This window comes from Pieris napi, chromosome 18 (genome assembly GCF_905475465.1).
Source record: "Pieris napi chromosome 18, ilPieNapi1.2, whole genome shotgun sequence".
Taxonomy (NCBI): domain Eukaryota; kingdom Metazoa; phylum Arthropoda; class Insecta; order Lepidoptera; family Pieridae; genus Pieris; species Pieris napi.
The window spans coordinates 8,955,130-8,973,105 of NC_062251.1; the positions used below are offsets into that span (position 1 = coordinate 8,955,130).

The window sequence follows — 17,976 nt, forward strand, 5'->3', positions numbered from 1 at the left end:
ATAATTGTTTTATACTATTGTCTGTAAAATTATTACAATTACGCTACATTATTTTGCCATGGAACTCTTCCCTCTGGAGTTATAAAGTAATCGGCAAACTGTTCTCTAATACAAAGAGCTGATTGTGATGCAGGCCTGCCCCGTCTTTGCAAATCAATCATAGGAAACGAACTTAGTTCCCTTCGCCAAGAACCTTCTAATAGGTTACCTTCAGAGTCTTCAAAATCAAAAGTTTGTGGAGGTGTATATATGGATCTGGAAACTGAGTTACGTCTTAAGAAGTTATGTAAATATACACAAGCAATTACCACGAGTTCACAATTGGCTGGTTTTAACGGAATAGGTTTAGTGAATACACGGAACACCACACATAAAATGCCAAAAACATTTTCTATAATCCTCCTAGCTCTTGATAGTCTGTAATTGAATATACGCTTTTTGTTCCCACGTTCATGAATGCCAGGATATGGTTTCATGATGTTCTCCGTTAGCGCGAAAGCACTGTCACCTACAATTACATACCAAATAATGTTCAGGAAACTGAAATAAGGGAAATTGAGAGACACGAAACAAATAGACTAGATGCATTACGAGACGAAACAGAAGATTCGGCTATACTAAACTTAGTTAACTATCTCAGTGATGAATCAACGCAATAGCATACACTGTTTTTTTTTTGTGTTTTTTAATTAATAAAATACTTGATTACACAAATAGTGTTCTTGTACCTTGACATATCCTGCTAGTGAGTTAATTAGTTCTTGACATACATCTGGTATAATTTTGCTAATCAATTGTTTTGATACTCTGAATGTGTATGAAAGAGAACTGTATGAATCTCCAGTTGCAAGATACCGTAATGTAATAGCCAGCCTCGTTTGAGGTGAAACTGGCTGACGAATATTTGTTTCCCTTTTGGCTATTGATGGACCAATCATTTCTAGAAGATGTTCGAAATCACTTTTCGACATTCTCGTAAAGTTACAAAATGATCCATCTGTCATTCTGAGGTCACTCATCAAATTTTCTCTTTGCAAAAGACAATTTCGAATCCACCATCTTTTTCTCTTTTTTTTATTAGAGATTCTATACATCTGATACAGAGAACACAACAACACTACCTCCTCGGGCAACATTTTAACGCAGACTGGCGTGTGGACAACCTGTATTGATTTAAACATAGTTGCTAGCAACATTCTCGCCGCTCACCAACAATGTTTAGCAACTGTTGCTAAACAAATGTTTACCATGAATACGGGGCATTAAAGAAAAAACAAAACTGGGTGAGTACTAACATTTATTTGTTTTTAATGTTTTTATGATAATGGAGTAGGTACAGTCGTGGTCTCATCGAGATATATTTTTATGCAGAAATAGAACTTGCGCTGCTGTAATAAGATCTATAATAATGGTTGTACACCATACAGTTCCTGTGTACTTTGAGATGACGTCTCTTCCACATAGGAATTCAGTCTTGATAATAGAAGGCAGGTAGGAATTTCTTTTTTTTTCGTGACTGGTTTTGAGTTATATTTTGGTTAATTGCCAACTAAGCGCGCCAACATCGCTATTCAAATATTTAGAAAACTCGTCTCTTATATTTACTGGATTTGATAAAGAAACGTCATCTATAGTTTGTCGCAAGTCCAAAAGGAAGTCATCGATATACAGTTCTTCGGACATTTTACTTCCATCTCGAGATACAACAAAGTTGTGCAATACACAGCATGCTTTGATAATGTCTGTTGCAAAATCATATTTGACGTTTAAAGGCCTGTGAAATATACGCCATTTATTTGCAAGTATGCCAAAAGCACACTCGACATTTCGTCTGGCCCGACTCAAACGGTAATTAAAAATTCTTTGATCAATACTTAAATGTTTCCCTGAGTATGGACGCATTAGATTACTCATTAACGGTAGGCCTTCATCTGCAATAAAGACATACGGAACTGGTTTTTGAAGGCCTGGCAAAGGCTTTGAAACTGGTATGGGGAGTCGATGTTGAATTAATAATTCATATAGTTTTGTGTTCTGAAAAATTGTCGAATCACATTCTTTTCCATACGCTCCAATATCGACATACACAAATCTGTATTTAGAATCGACTAGTCCCAGCAACACGATAGAATTATAGTTTTTATAGTTGAAAAAAAGAGATCCACTGTGGGCGGGACTGTTAATGCGAATGTGCTTCCCGTCTAAGGCCCCCATGCAATTTGGGAAATTTGTTTTTTTGTCAAAGTCTTCCGCTATTTGTTCCATAAGCTCTTCGGTTATTGTCGGTATACATTCAGATAAAAGAATGTCCCAAATAGCACGACATACTTCTTGCACTATTCTGCTGATTGTACTTTTTCCTCGATAATCTGTGAATTCCATATCTCTAAATGAATTCCCTGTTGCCAAAAACCTGAAAAGAGAAAATATATTTACTAGTTTCTTAGAACAGTGTTACCACAAACTGTTTAAGCAGCTCAATTTTCGAATTGCTTTTTTGAATTTATACTTTGGCTAACACTTTGTATACCCTATGATAAATACATGTAGTCATGAAAATATTAACCTAATGTTTTATTGTTGCAGGACATGACATAATTAAAAAATGGACAAACATCAAAGACAACTACATGAAATACATGAAAAAGAAAGAGCTTGCGAACAAATCTGGAGCTGGTGCAAAGAACTTGAAAGAATATCATTTGCACCAACAACTGATGTTTTTAAAAAAAAACGCACCAAATTTAACAGACTGTAGTATATTGGAAGAAGAGTCTGAAGGTCCAAAGACAAATGAAAATACTAGGTCACGATACCGACCTTATGCTACACCTACGCGTAAAAGAAAATACGTTGAAGATGATTTTGAGAACAAAATTATCGAAACTTTAGAAATTGCACAGAACAGACATGTGTCTTTTTTTAAATCAATTTTACAATTTCTGGAAAAACTAGACGACCACCAAACATTGATCTATCAAAGTCGTGTAATGCAAATATTGACAGATTTTAATCAACCCACATATCAATACAATCAACAGTCATACAGCGGCTACCAGACAGCATATCAAAGTAGCTACCAAAGATCACAAGAAGCTACAGTGACTTATCAAACAACTCACAATCCATCATCTACAAGCGTCCGTGACCAAACTTCGCCAAATTCAACCATAGAAAACATATCTAATAATTTAAGCGATATCTTATCAAACACACAGGAGTCCGAATACGATTTTTCTTAAATCTAGTAAGATAATTTAAGAACATCGCAGGGGACCACGACTCTAGAGCGAAAAAAATCACATTGAAACTCCTGTGATACAAATAATAAACATATTTTGATTTACTATAAGTTCGTTTTATTCTTACCTGACAGTTAAACCAAGCTTCTCAATAGGATCAACAGGTTTTCTGAACACGTATTGTTTTTGTAAACGAGGTGCTAATTTGGTAAATAGTTGTTCAAAACTTGTTATGGTCATTCTAAAATATTCAAAAAATTTCTCATTCCCACATATTTTTAGGGCTTCATATTTCCTTTTGAAATGACCTCCATCTTGGTTCATTGTAAGAATATATGGATTTACCCAAAATTTCCTCTGTTTCTGTTTTTTTTTCATTCGTCGTCTTAGTAACATCAGGAGAATAATTTCGTGATCCATATCCAGATAACCACGTCCGAGTACAACAACTGCGAAATATCGACTGAGAATTGCCCCCCGCGCACATCGCCCGCGGCACCGTGGTGCGGCACGGCGTCGTACCGTGTCACGGCGACGGCGCCGTGCCGTTGCACGGTAGCCGGTGCCGTGCCGTAGACATGGGGCCACGGCCTTACACTTAATTTTTTTTTTATAATTTTTTTTATGTTGCATAAGATCTAATAAACTAAATAATGTAACTTTTTTCAAAATTTTCAGAAAATTTTAGTTTCAGGCTTATCTGGGCTAAACTTGAGCCAAATTCTATAGTAGTTATGGATAATGCCAGCTACCAGCTCAAGACGTCAGGAGTTAACCCCCGTAACAAGCTGGAAAAAATATGACATTCAACAGTGGCTATCTTCAAAGGACATTTCTTTTGAGGACAATGACTCAAAAGCTCAATTATTAGAAAAAAATGTTAAAACTCAATATCAGTCCTACGTGATTGACGAAATGGCGAAGGCAGCTGGTGTGGAGGTATTAAGATTACCTCCTTACTGCGAGTTAAATCCTATAGAGTTGGTTTGGGCAGATGTCAAAGGGTATGTAGCAAGAAACAATACTACATTTATGATGGTCGACGTGAAAAAATCACTTCAAGAAGGATTAAAATTTAGAGGACTGAATAGTCAAACAGATAAAACACAAATGCAAATAATTTCACAGAAAAAATAATTGCAAAATACCTATAACAAAAAAAGATATGAATTTTTGAGACCTCGCTGGCAAAAAACATTCAAAACACAAAAAAAGAATTACAGTAGGGCCTCGGTAATCCGGACTCCCGCTTGTTCGGTGATCGCTGTAATCCGGCCGGGCAATGGGATTCGCGGGGGAGGCATGAGCCGATGCGACGCCGTCAGTCTTTTGTTTATCGCCTTTCGTGTAATACGTAGTGTCAATTAAGCGCGCTCGCTAACATCATGGCACCACGTAAACATTCTACAGCTTTTAAGCGTTTTCTATCACGCCGTGGTCCCGTGGCTCGCGTGTACTCAGATAACGGCACTAATTACGTAGGCGCAAAGCGCACGCTTTCGGAGTTACACGACTTCTTAGTTTCAAAACACTTTAACTCTGAGTTTGGTCACGTATTAGCTGAAACTCGCATTGATTGGTCATTAAAGACTCCAGCTGCTAGTCATTTTGGTGGCAATTGGGAGACCAATATTAAGAGCCTTAAAGCTCATTTATACCGGGTGATAGGTGATCAAATTCTAACTTTCGAGGAGTTCAGTACTGTACTTGCACAGATCGAGGCAGTGATGAACTCGCGGCCACTGTGTCGCACGCTATCCAATGATCCATCGGAACCTCTGGCGTTAACACCCGCTCACTTTTTAAACTTAACACCGCTAAAGTATCTACCAGCTAGAGAAATCGAAGAAGATAGATTACATTTGCTTTCGCGTCATGAGTTAGTTGACAAGCTAGTGCAGTCCTTCTGGAAGCGCTGGAAGTCTGATTACCTTCATACATTGCAAATGCGGAACAAGTGGAACACGCCAGCTAAGCCAATTTCTCACGGCGATGTTGTAATAGTTATTGTTGACAATGCACCGCCGCTCCACTGGCCGTTAGGAATAGTGGAGGAAGTTTTCCCTGGTTCAAACGGCGTCAGGTACCTATCTACGTCCTGTAGTACGTCTCTGTCCCCTACCTAGCGAATAGTTACATTTGTATAGGTCATTAGTTAGGTTAGTTAGTTTACATTTGTATAAGTCGTTAGTTAAGTTAGTTACTTTAATAAACTTTTCTTTAGATCCCTTTTCATATCGCTATTCATTTACTTTCTAGTTTTTCTTGAAGGCAACCCTTCAAACCCGGGGGAATGGTTGCGCCGGATTCTTATTTTATAATAATTTGATTTTTAAATAATGGTTGCTCAATATACCCATCCTAATAGTTCCTAGACGCATATCTCATCACCCACCTATTTTATGTCCCAATCCTATGAAGGTACTAGTTCCGGAACGGGCTATAGGTGGCGCGCACGATGATGAGTCTCCAACAAGAATTAATTATTAGTGACAATTTTGTTGACCCGCGATATGGTTGTTTATTCACCGCACGCTCGCACCGCTTCCTTTTAAACATTTAATTTTTTATTATAAACTTTAACTATATTTAAATTCATTAAACTTTAACTTGATTCTAATTTGTGAAAGTGATGGTTCATTGATGTACAATAAAGGAATTTAGCCACGAGAAGAAGCCACAAGAAGAAGCCACGAGGTTGAAGGTACTGTGCCGACATCCTTTCTTTCTTTTTCCCATTGTCCATTATTGAGCAATCATATTAGGTATCAATAAGAAAAAATACAGTCCACTATATAACCAATTCAAATATGTACTTAGTTTATAGGTATAAAGTTTTATATAGTAACAACCCGCGCCGCCAACAATAAAAGACAAATTGCGGATTATAGAAATGTTAGATAAGGGTGACAGATACCCTGTCATTGCTCGGAAGTTTGGGATTGGCAGGTCAACAGTAGGCGACATAAAGAAAAACAAAGACAAACTCTTGAAGTTTGTTAGCCTAACAGAACGTGGTCCCGGTGTACGAAAAACACTGAAGCAATCGTAAAATCCTGTTTTAGAAGATGCTTTGTTTACGTGGTTTTTGCAACAAAGGCGATTGCATGTTTCTGTAAGTGGTGATATGATTTGTAAGAAAGCTCGAATTTTTCATCGCCAGATTACAAACTCCAATATCGGATTAAATGCAAGCCGGGGCTGGTTAGACAAGTTTAAAAAACGCCACGGAATAAGATGTTTAAATGATGAAGCCGCTATCGGACCATTCCAACTAGAGTTACAGAAAGTTATTCGAGAAAAAAATTTAACAGCGGAACAGGTTTACAATGCTGACGAATCTGGTTTGTACTGGCGATTATTTGCCAGATCATACATTAGCCTCTGGCAATGAGTCGTCGGCTTCCGGAAGGAAAATGATGAAGATGAGAGTGACATTCATGCCTTGTGCAAATGCGGCTGGAACTCATAAACTTCAATTGCTTGTTGTCGGAAAATCAAAAATACCACGGGCATTTAAATCAACACGTCTTCCTGTTTGTTATCGTGCACAAAAAAATGCTTGGGTTAGTAGAACATTTGAGACGAAGTCCACTTGCGTCGGAAAGACTTAAAACTATGCAAAAACAATTAGAGGAAAAAGAGTTGAAGCTTAAGCAAGACGTGGTAACCCGCTGGAACTCAACTCTAGATATGTTTTCTCGCGTGCTCGTAACAAAAAAGTATTATGTCTGTAATTACATTAGAATACTCCGAGATAAATAATGATGATATAGAAATTATGTCATTATCAAACCAGATTTTATATTTTTTTAAGGACGTCACGGAAGAAGTGAGTTCTGAAAAAAATTCAACAATTTCTATAGTGTATTTCTCAGCCTAGCGGAAAAGCGATCATTGACACGAAGTACTATGTTACCGTAAAAATATATTGATTCGTGTCGCACTCCGTCACTCTCCTTACATTTCTGTATCGTTTGGATATCGAAGCGTGTTTATAGGTAGGGGGTGTTTTGAGAGCTCCGGTCAGTCAGAGATAAAAAACCTGTTTCAACGTGCTACGGACGAGCGAGGTGCTTGCGAGGAAGGGAGAGGCATGCATTCGATCGACGGCGCTTGCGGCTTGTTTAGTATAGATAATATTGGTTATAAAGTATAGTTATTTGTTCTATTGTTAAGTTTGTGTTTTGTTACTTTTGTTTTCGTGTGTGACTTGTGTTACGGAGTTTTACAACATTTGATGCGACATGGAGCCAGGTCCGTCGACATAAAAACAGTTTAAAGAATTTACGTCACACAACATAAGAAGCGCAAGGTGTCACATATTCCAGAAAACGAAAAAAATATGATTGTGAATGTTTTCAAATATGTACAAGAAACATGGCCTGCTGATAAAATATAAATCAAAAATGGACATGAAAAAGAAGACTGCCGATATTTTAGGCATTGGCAAGCTACCAAGCTACCATTCTAGGCGCCAAAAACGTGTGTCGGTCACCAGTTGGAAAAAGCAAGCCATCCAAGATTGGCTATCTTCAAAAGAAATAACATTTGAAGTTAAGGAGACGAAATCAGAATTACTAGAAAAAGTTAAAAATGTGAAGGAAAGATACCAATCCTACGTGACCGACGAAATGGCTAAACAGTCTGGGATTGAAGTTTTACGCTTACCACCCTACCACTGCGAGCTCAATCCGATTGAGCTAGTCTGGGCTGATGTAAAAGGCCATGTGGCAAGAAATAATCCAACTTTTAAAATGGCTGATGTGAAAAGGTTGCTTGAAGAAGGACTTAATAAGATAAATCAGTTAAAATGGAAGAACTGTGTTGAACACGTAATAAAAGAGGAACAAAGATTTAATAGACTGGACGACAGTATAGATAAAACTGTAGACAGTTTTATAATAAATGTGAATATTACAGAATCACAACGCAAAAAAATTTTTGAATGCTTTTGGGGCATGCGAGATCTGCAAAGGTAACAAGATTTTATTTCACGCCATCTTTCCGTCATTGAACCACGATATTCATACAAGATGCATAACAGTAACCGGGGGAAAAACAATGCTTTTTATTTGACCGTTTATAATGAGAGAATTCGAGTGTGTAAAGTATTTTTAAAGCTACCCTAGATATAACTGATGCCTCTATCCGAACTGTTCTTCAAAAGAAGAAGAATTCATGTGGCATGTTAGATTTGGATAATCGTGGTAAACACAGCCAACATGTTCATTTAGATCCGGCTATTAAAGAAGGTATTATTGGACACATCAACTCAAAGATTAATAGTCACTACTGCCGTGCAGACACAAAAAGGCTTTATATTGATGGCGGCAAAACTGTAGCAGACTTACATAGGGATTACGAACTCGACTGTCAGTCAAAAAATTTATCTAATATATAAATCTCGATTTTATTAATTCCATAACCCACAAATACCTAATAAAAGGGCACACTCAAAATGAGGGTGATAATGTCCACTCCCTCATTGAAAGAGGAGTTGGTAAAGCTCTGAAGTCTGGACCCATATATACACCTGACCAGTATGTGCACATTACAAGAAATGTTAAAATAACTGGCAAAGCCTATCAAGTAAATGAATTGGGACACGAAGATTTTTTTGATATAAAAGCGTTGGCTTCATCGATAGGCAAAATTTTTTCTAAGAATATGGACAAAGAAACGTTATAAAACGTCGTACACACAGTTTAAAACAGGCATTATAGACAAAATTGGTAAGACAAGAAACACTGCCAATAATATCACTGTTAAAAAAGCATACAGAGAAAAAATTCCTATATGTGAGAAGAAGAAGAAAGGTTTGCTTGACCTTATTAGGAAAAATATTGTACCAAGGTTTTATAAACCGTTTTTTGAGAATCTCTAATTTTTATTATGTACCTGAAGAAGACTGATTCTGCGGTAGATGCCAAATAGTTTTAAGAAGAAGCCTAATAGAGTATGAGTTTGTTAGATATTTTTATGTTCATGGTTTCTAATGAACCTAATTATTTTGAAAAAAACAAAAATTTTTTAGATGTTGTATGTTTAAGTATGGTTCATAATGTTCCTAATTAGTTTTAGTTTGTTGATATTTCTGTATGTTTATGATTCATAATGTTCCTAAATATTTCTAAATAGCAAATCTTTGTTATATATTTGTTATACTTTATAGTTCATAATGTTATTTTTCCTAATTACTTTTAAGAAGTATAATAGATATTGTCTGTTAGATTTGTTTTATGTTTGTGGTTCCTATTATGTTTGTTTCCCTTTATACGGCTCTGGCCATATATTTGACACATACGTTCCGTTCCAAATTTTTGAAAATATGCAACAAATGAAACGAATTTTCGTGTCTGTCGTCTGAGGATTTAATACTGAACGAAAATTAGAAGAAAAAAAAGTAAGATGGCGTCATTTCTGTCAGGTGAATGTCATGTGTCAGAATCAGGTGCGTGTTTTTCTGTTGCTGATGTGAATCTAAAAAAATCTTCGGAAATGGCCAATCAAAAGGTAAATTTTAAATAAGATTTTGTCTTAAATATCTTTAACTCCATATTTATGTATTTATTTTGTGATGCACAATTCGATTTTGTGGAAAAATCTAGTCAAATCCTGGTGTCCATATATTGGACAGAGCCCTTCTGGAGAAAAAATAATTTATTTTCGGAGAGATGATTTCAATGATATTTTTGTTGTAGGTGATACCTTTGGATAAATTAGAAGGCTACTTAGATGAATATTTTGGTTTATCGGATTGCGAAAATTCGGAAGACGGATGTGAGAGTGACGAGAACGAAAATGAAGCAGTTTTTGTGGAGCCAACTCAGCAAGAGCTAATAGATGTTCTCGAAGGCAACCCTGCAAACTGTGCAGCTAATGTACCTGATCTGGACCACGTCATTAATCAGAATTTGCCTAGCCCTATGAGCCCTATTGCGCCTGAAGAAGAAAGTGAATTGGATTCAGATCCAGAGTGCAATATATCACTACATGCCCTGCGAAACAGATGGCGAGGTTTCCACGATGATATGTCAGACACAGAAGATGAAAATGATGAGAATTGGAAAAAAGTATTTTATCCTCATACTCCTCCAATAGAAAGTTTTGATGGCAGACCACTCAGACCATCACAAGTTTACCCAATTAGGTCAAGTCCTTTAGCATATTTTAGCTCCTCTTTTTCACAAGAGGTAATAAATCATATTCTTGAGCAAACAAATTTGTATGCATCTCAAAACAGGCAAAAAGACTGGGAGGATGTTACCATAGCTGAGATGAAAGCTTTTTTGGGAATGTTAGTTCTAATGGGGGTTCATCCACTTCCCAATGTTGATTTATATTGGTCTTCAGACCCCTTATTTAGAGTGGGTGAAATTGCAAACATCATGACATGCAAAAGATTTAAAAAAATATTGAAAAACCTTCATCTTAATAATAACACAAACATGCCTAAACGAGGAGAAGCAGGCTTTGATAAGCTCTACAAAATAAGACCCATGATAAGCCTCATGAATACAGCATTTAAAAATAGTGCCAATAATACAGCATCACAAAGTATTGATGAATGTATGATTAAGTTTAAGGGGCGTAGCACACTCAAACAGTACATGCCAAAAAAAACAGTGAAGAGAGGGTTCAAAGTATGGGCTCGTTGCGATAGTCAGACCGGATATTTATTTGAGTTTGAGATATATACAGGCAAGAAAGAAAATGAATCTGAAACTGGATTAGGTGCAGCAGTGGTGAAAAATCTTTGTAAAGAATTGATTGATGAAAACTTAGAAAATGTGCATGTTGCTTTTGATAATTTTTTTGCATCAACTGAACTCCTACAAGATTTATATCAACAAAAAATATATGCAACAGCAACAGTGCGACCGAATAGAACAAATTTACCGCAGAGAATAAAACTACAAAAAGCCAAAAAAGGGCAGCCTAAGAAACCTATCCTGAAACTTAAGAAAGGACAGTTCAAGTGGAGAGTAAATGGTAATGTTGGAGCGTTTGTGTGGATGGACACTAAGCCAGTCTATGTATTGAGCACAGCATTTTTCCCCAAAGACAAAGCTACTTGCAATAGGACTCAAAAGGATGGCAGTAAAGAAGCAGTGGTATGCCCAATGGGCATTTTGGAATACACAAAGCGAATGGGCGGCGTAGATAGATTTGATCAGAAACGGGGAACCTATCCTGTTGCAAGACGAAGCCGTAGATGGTGGATGCGCATTTTCTACTTTTTCATAGATGCTGCTATTACCAACGCATACATTCTCTATACGCAGAATTCAAGAGTTCGTTATCCTGTTACTAATTTACAGTTCCGAACTATGCTAGGGAGAAACTTGGTAGACAATTACACAAGCAGGAAGAGGACGATCAACGCTATTGCAGCAGCAAAGGCAACAGCAAAAAATCTAAAATAGAGTGTGTCAGATGCAGAGTTGCTCTGTGTGCAGTACCATGTTTTGCTGATTTTCATCAAACCTAGGAAGGTGCTGTCCATATAATGGACACCATAATTTTTTTTGACTTTTCAAATTTTTTTTTGTAAAATATTAAAACTCTGATACTAACATTTCCATATCGCAAACTTTTATTTTATCATGTCCTGTCGTTTCTTCTGCCTTATAAAGGGTTTAATGTGAAGTTACTGTGAAGTTCTTGCAAGACCTATCCACCACAGAAGAGATTGACAGTTTAGCCCTGTTATTAGCTGAACCAAACGTAGCAGTCGCAGTCCGCGAAGGGGACAAAAGAATGCTAGCACGCGTCTTCGGAGTTTCTACGGTCACATACGAGCAGATCCTCCGTGACCGAGGATGCACGTACCGCAACACGCGGTCGAAGTTCGAGGTGCTGGTCAACCGTAAGGTTGTTCTGGAGGTCCCGGATGACGCCTACGGCACAGTCGGATGTGCTATTGTTAGTCGTCTCATCGCGCGCGATGGTACCAATCTGCCGTCGTCGTACCTGCGCGGTGGTCGTGCCATCAGTGAGTTTGAGGAGCTCATTGGTGTTACGGACACCGCAGGAGTGCAACTGGCCGCTAGAGTCCTGCCGGGATCGCTACCGGCGTTGACCAAAGCAGCCAAACAAGTGCTGGTTGCACACGATAAATTGGCCACTAACGGCCATGACGACCGGGTAAAAATAGAAACCGCAGCAAATTAGAAGCCGCAGCAAATTAACATGGCCCTACGGTTTCTTCAGAGCAACCTTAACTACTGTACCAGAGTCTGGCGCAGTGGAATATCAACATTGGTATAATTTCCGAGCCCTACTCAATACCCGAAAAAACGAACTGGGTTGGCGACCTCGACGGTCTGGCCGCAATTATCGTTACACCGGCAGACGGTGTTTTAAAAGTTTTGTTTTTAACAATGTCAACAACCAAAAAAGCGACAAGTAGTTGATCGATCAAATAAAACGAATTTATCAGGTATTTCCATCATACGCTTATTTGCTGACGGATGTGGCGGGCAAAACAAAAATAGTATAATTCTAAGTATGCTATCTAAATGGCTATTGGAAAATGTCTCTGTCAAAAGTATTGAAATAAACTCAAAATTTAAGTGTAATAAAGGTGCAAAAAACTTGACTAGAGCTTGAAGATATTGCATCATCATCACCCACTATGTCTAGTGTTGGAAAAAAACCTAAGGAACAATCGCCAGAACCGGCTTTGACTTCTTCAATTCATTCAGCATCAGTTGTATCAGTGATACAATGGTAGTGACCTCCTCGAGTACCACCAGCTTCTGCAGTTGTTGGAGAATTACAACTAAAAAAACATCTGATCCATTTAAAAATCACCTGATGCTGCCAGAAATCTCTAACAAAGCAAGAAAAGATAATCAAAGAACTCCAGCAGCCATATCGTCTGCTGCATGGAGAAAGTATTATGAAAATAAAGAGCAGATCAAAAATTAAAAGCAGGAAGCAATACGAAAAAGAAAGTTAGAACGACTAGAAAAACAAAAACAGAAAAAAACTTTAAAACATTCTCAAACGGTTCGTAAAACTGCACCGAAACGAAAAAAGGAAATACATCCTCTTCAAGAAGTCACTAAGAAGACGGTAAATGTGGAAATTGAGAAAGAAAATTTACCAGCCGTGGAACGAGTGAAATGTCCTGAATGTGATGATGTACTAATTTCAGATGTAGAAGACGACGACGAGAAAAACATTGGCTGTGACAAGTGTCTTAGATGGTATCATCTGAAATGCACGCGATTTGTAGGATTAAGCTATTTAGAGGCCAAAGATAAGTCTTTTGAATGTGAATTGGGTCATTAATTAAAATTCTAGGGCTTTTATAATCATACCTTGTTTCATGATTATTAAGATTTAACATTTCTTTTAGTAGTAGGATTAGACCAAATGATTGTATTGTTTTGTTGCTACAATTGATTTTTTGTATATTCAGGCATCATGCCAATAGAAAACCGTGATTTGACCCAAAGGAAGGCTAGTGAAAAATATGGGATTCCACGCAGAACAATGATTAATCAATTAAAACTTTTACAATCTCGAACACCATCGAGGCCACCCGGCGCTCCTATCACATTTACTGTAGAAGAAGAAAGAACATTCGTATCTTGTATCGAAAATCTAAGTGAATATGGTTTTCCTTTGACTACAATGGACCTTAGAATAGTAATAAAATCATATTTGGATAAAATTGGCCGTAAAGTGAACAAGTTCAAAGATAATTATCCAGGAATAGAATGGGTGTCCAGTTTTTTGAAAAGAAATCAGTCCTTATCACAAAGATTTGCTGCAAATATTAAACGGAGTAGAGCTGCGGTTGATCAGGATACCCTCAAAGAATACATTCAGAATTTGAAAGAGGTGGTCAACGATGTACCACCCGAAAGGCAGGTAGATGGCATCCTCCTGGAAGGCACTGTATGAAAATAGGCTGCCGATTCCTAAGGCAAAAAAAGATGACTTGATGTGCAAGTCTCAAATTATACCTAGTACTCATCATGATTTTTTCCAAAGTTTACCAGAAAGTGGCAATGACCATAATTTGGATTCTGATTCAGATTGATTTTTTTAATTTAAGTTCTTATTATATATTTCTTATTGTTGTACTTATTTTGTAATTTTAAAGACTGAACAATTATGATTATTATTCTTACGATGAAGTAAAGAAAGTTTATTTTAGTTTTTCAAAAAGATTTTTGTTTAGTTGGTTTTAATGATATATTTTATTGCAAAATTGTGCCCGTAAGGAAGTTTTTATTTTCATTTTTAGTTCCCTCAATATATTATATACGTCGCTCGCGATACTATACAATGACCACCTTCTTGTGCTAAGAGCATTCACTGTGGGATTCACATTTACTTATGTGAAAATTATATGCAAGACCGCAATGAAGATTCAGTACGAAATTAAATTGAAAATATACATAAATAGCAGACATACAAGAATGCTCAATGTGCTGTAGGCAGTGGAATGGAAGCTCACTGCAAAAATGTGGCAGAAGTGATGTTCGCTGTTGAACAAATGTACAGAGAAAGTTTGTTCTCTTAAATATTATTTGTACAAAGGTTGCAAACATTTAATGTACCAAAAAAGACATTTACTGCCTCTCCACTTAAAGCTGAGAGGTAACCCTCAAAAAAAGGCTATCTAATATTATATTTCACCCCTACAATATGGAGAACATTTGTGAGGAGGCATACAATGCAAAAGTAAGAAATGTATAAATTTCTGCGACAACCAGCATCATGCCACTCAAGCAAAAGAAAAGATTTTGCAAATAGAAGAAATGACGAGAGGACAAAGAAATAATAAATGGTGGCTTGAAATAAGGAAAAACCGCATTACAGCCAGTAATTTCCATACCATATGCCATCTTTCTGCTAGAAGGCAAAAATCATTTGCAGAGCAATTGCTACTACCCAAGTCCTTATAATCCCGGCCAACGAACCATGGCATAATTAATGAGCCAGTTGCTATTAAAGCTTATATGGATCACTATGGTGGAATAGAAGTTAACAACTGTGGATTATTCATAACTGAAGATTACCTATTTTTGGGAGCATCACCAGATCGGATATTATGAAACCATAGTTGAGGTGAAGTGTCTTTATGCTTGTAGGAATAATTTTATAATTGAATTGACTGTGCCTTTATTATTTGTAAATAGCACACATGGAGAATTGGAATTAAAAAACACTTGTGTCTATTATTACCAAAATTCTTAGGGTAGGATTCGAAGGGAGTTTATGGGACCTATTATTACCTATTTCTTCACATTCAAAAGACACACACCGACCCATTTAATAATAAAACGTAAAAAAATCGCAAAGTTTTATGATTTAATATGAAGTTTGACAGTAATCTTCCCTATTTAAAGTTTCAGAGAGAAAGAGGCGGAAAGATTGTAAGTACATTTTGCGACAAGTAATTTTTTTATTAGTTTGACTTCTCACAAATTGGCTTGTTTAGTTATCATTCAGTTACTGTTACTCTTTCGTTGGTATACAGATTAAATGTTTGTTTTAGTTCTTAACTCTAGAAAGTATAAATGTTTGACAATTGCTGAAATGAAGTTAATCAATAAAGTAGAGGAAGGTGGGAAGAAAAGTGATGTTGCAAAAGAATTTAAATCTCAACCATAATAAAGCACCAGCAGTAAATTAATGCTGCTCAAACTGCTGGAGTACGGAAAAGGTGAATTTCCTCATCTGGAAGAAAGCCTGGTCATTTGCCTAAGACAGTGTAGAGGACAAAAAGTGTCTATTAGCGGAAACTTGTTGAAGGAAAAAGCAAAAGTTAAATTTCCGCCAAGTACAACTTCCAAATTGCAACCATTGGACCAAGGTATCACCCATAATTTTAAGATGTTCTATCGCAATGAATGGTACCTCTAATAGAATAGGTAAGGACTGATAAACTCAGCAGATAAAAATATGGGCTCTGTTGGGTGCTTCTCAGGTGATGGGAAACATGAAAAAAATAGCCTGGCAACAAAACAAGTGAGGTTGACATTGTGTTAGTAAAGCACACATAGAAAACTTTACTAATCTCACTATTTGTGTCTTCAAATCTTCAAAACAAAATTTACAGTTAATACAAAAACTGCTTCATTGAATAGAAAATAACAATCAGAACCACTTACTAAATAATCTTACCATCAAACATTATGCAAAAATATACATAATAATATATGACCAGATGCGCCATATGAACAGAACAAGCCTCTGATAATGAAGAAAAGAACTTGGAGTCAAGATATACTATACACCTCATCAGAAAACAGCAACGCAACAAAAGTGAAGTAACAGGCAAATGAACCTTTATTTACTATGTGTTCCTTTGATCTTCAGAGTGTGCCTCAGGTACCTAATTCAAGTGAGTCTCTATTTTATTACTCAAGGAAAATGTAAGTCTACAATCTTACAAATTATGTTGAACAAGGTCAAGCACAGGGAATAGAAATATAGAAAATGGCTGTGTTCTATTTTTTTTAATATCTACATCCTGATGTCTAAGAAACATCATCCATCTTTTGATACATTTGAGGGACAAAATCAACAAGCTGTATTCCTGCTCTATGCTGAACAAACTTTAACTACTCCAACAAGGCCACTCTCATATGGGATGTGATTATATACACACAACTATTGACATTCCAAAAAATACAAATATGCTTTCACTATGAATATTAGACTATTTGATGGCGGTAAAAGGACTAAAGTAACAAATTATCATATACTAAAGGTTTCCACTGGAAAATGGAAAAAATCAAATGGAAACAGTTGGAGGAGGCCTTTGTGCCACAAAGGCAAGCTATACAAGAGGACAGCTGTGCTTGTTAAACTTTTTTTCTTTTTTATATACATTTATATTTTGTTCTCTTGTATTAGTTAAAAATAAAGGCTTTGAATTGAATTGAATTGAAAGGTTTCCACTCCACAACTGTGTTGAATACAGACATTTGAAGATACAAGTAGACGAAATATTGTTGTAATGAGTAATTATACGTATATAATATAACGACTAATTTGATAAAAATTTCGAGGGAAATAGGATTCAAAGAAATCACAGAAAATCCGACAGTCCAAACACTGCTAAGCCAATGCCCAATGGCAAAAATGAATTATGAAAAATCAAGAAACTATTCTATTAACTATACAAATTACAAAACACACGCTGCAATCGCACACAGATTACTTTTCTAATTTTCTTTTTACTCACACAGATTATATACTTGTTAGTTACCATAGAGTACGCTATAAATAGAATGATAGTAACATAGATGTTGTATACTTTATAAAACTAATATGTACTCTGTTGTTGTCTACTCTCCATCCGTCGTCAGTCTGACCAAATCATTAATAATAAAGCTTTAGACGTTTCGCAAACTTAAACCTTGATATTATATTGACTTAAAAGTCCAATTCCATATGCGTCAATGTATCTGAGGAGAGAGAAAAATTAACTAAACCCGTAACTATATAGCACGAAAATCCTTTAAAAAAACATCCGTCTTACAAATTTGCCCTGACGCAAGTTTAACATTTTTTACCCATTCCAAAAAAATGTACAACGCCGTTAAAGAAGTTTTTACTTCAAAAAAAAATATTTTTGGTCTTCATAATTTGTGTAAGTAGAGGAAGCTAAACGAAAATTGAAGGGGATAAACAAAATAAACAAATACGAAATATCACTCCCGAATGTCAAAAAACAATACGTTTTTAACATATGGCAATC

At 36.4% G+C, this 17,976-nt stretch overlaps 1 protein-coding gene and 1 long non-coding RNA gene across 2 annotated transcripts; one reads left to right on the top strand and one right to left on the bottom strand.

The window, feature by feature from the left end:
- Positions 1–1,280: 1,280 nt before the first annotated feature.
- Positions 1,281–3,803, bottom strand: LOC125058498 (protein ALP1-like). Its single transcript, XM_047662579.1, has 2 exons — positions 3,370–3,803; positions 1,281–2,413 (listed from the first exon to the last, which is right to left on the bottom strand). Exons 1-2 carry the CDS (start codon positions 3,660–3,662, stop codon positions 1,528–1,530), a joined length of 1,179 nt encoding a protein of 392 aa, XP_047518535.1. The 5' UTR covers positions 3,663–3,803; the 3' UTR covers positions 1,281–1,527.
- Positions 3,804–16,448: 12,645 nt separating this feature from the next.
- LOC125058828 lies at positions 16,449–17,343 on the top strand. Its single transcript, XR_007118538.1, has 2 exons — positions 16,449–16,983; positions 17,167–17,343. It is a non-coding gene; the product is annotated as an uncharacterized LOC125058828 (long non-coding RNA).
- Positions 17,344–17,976: the final 633 nt, after the last annotated feature.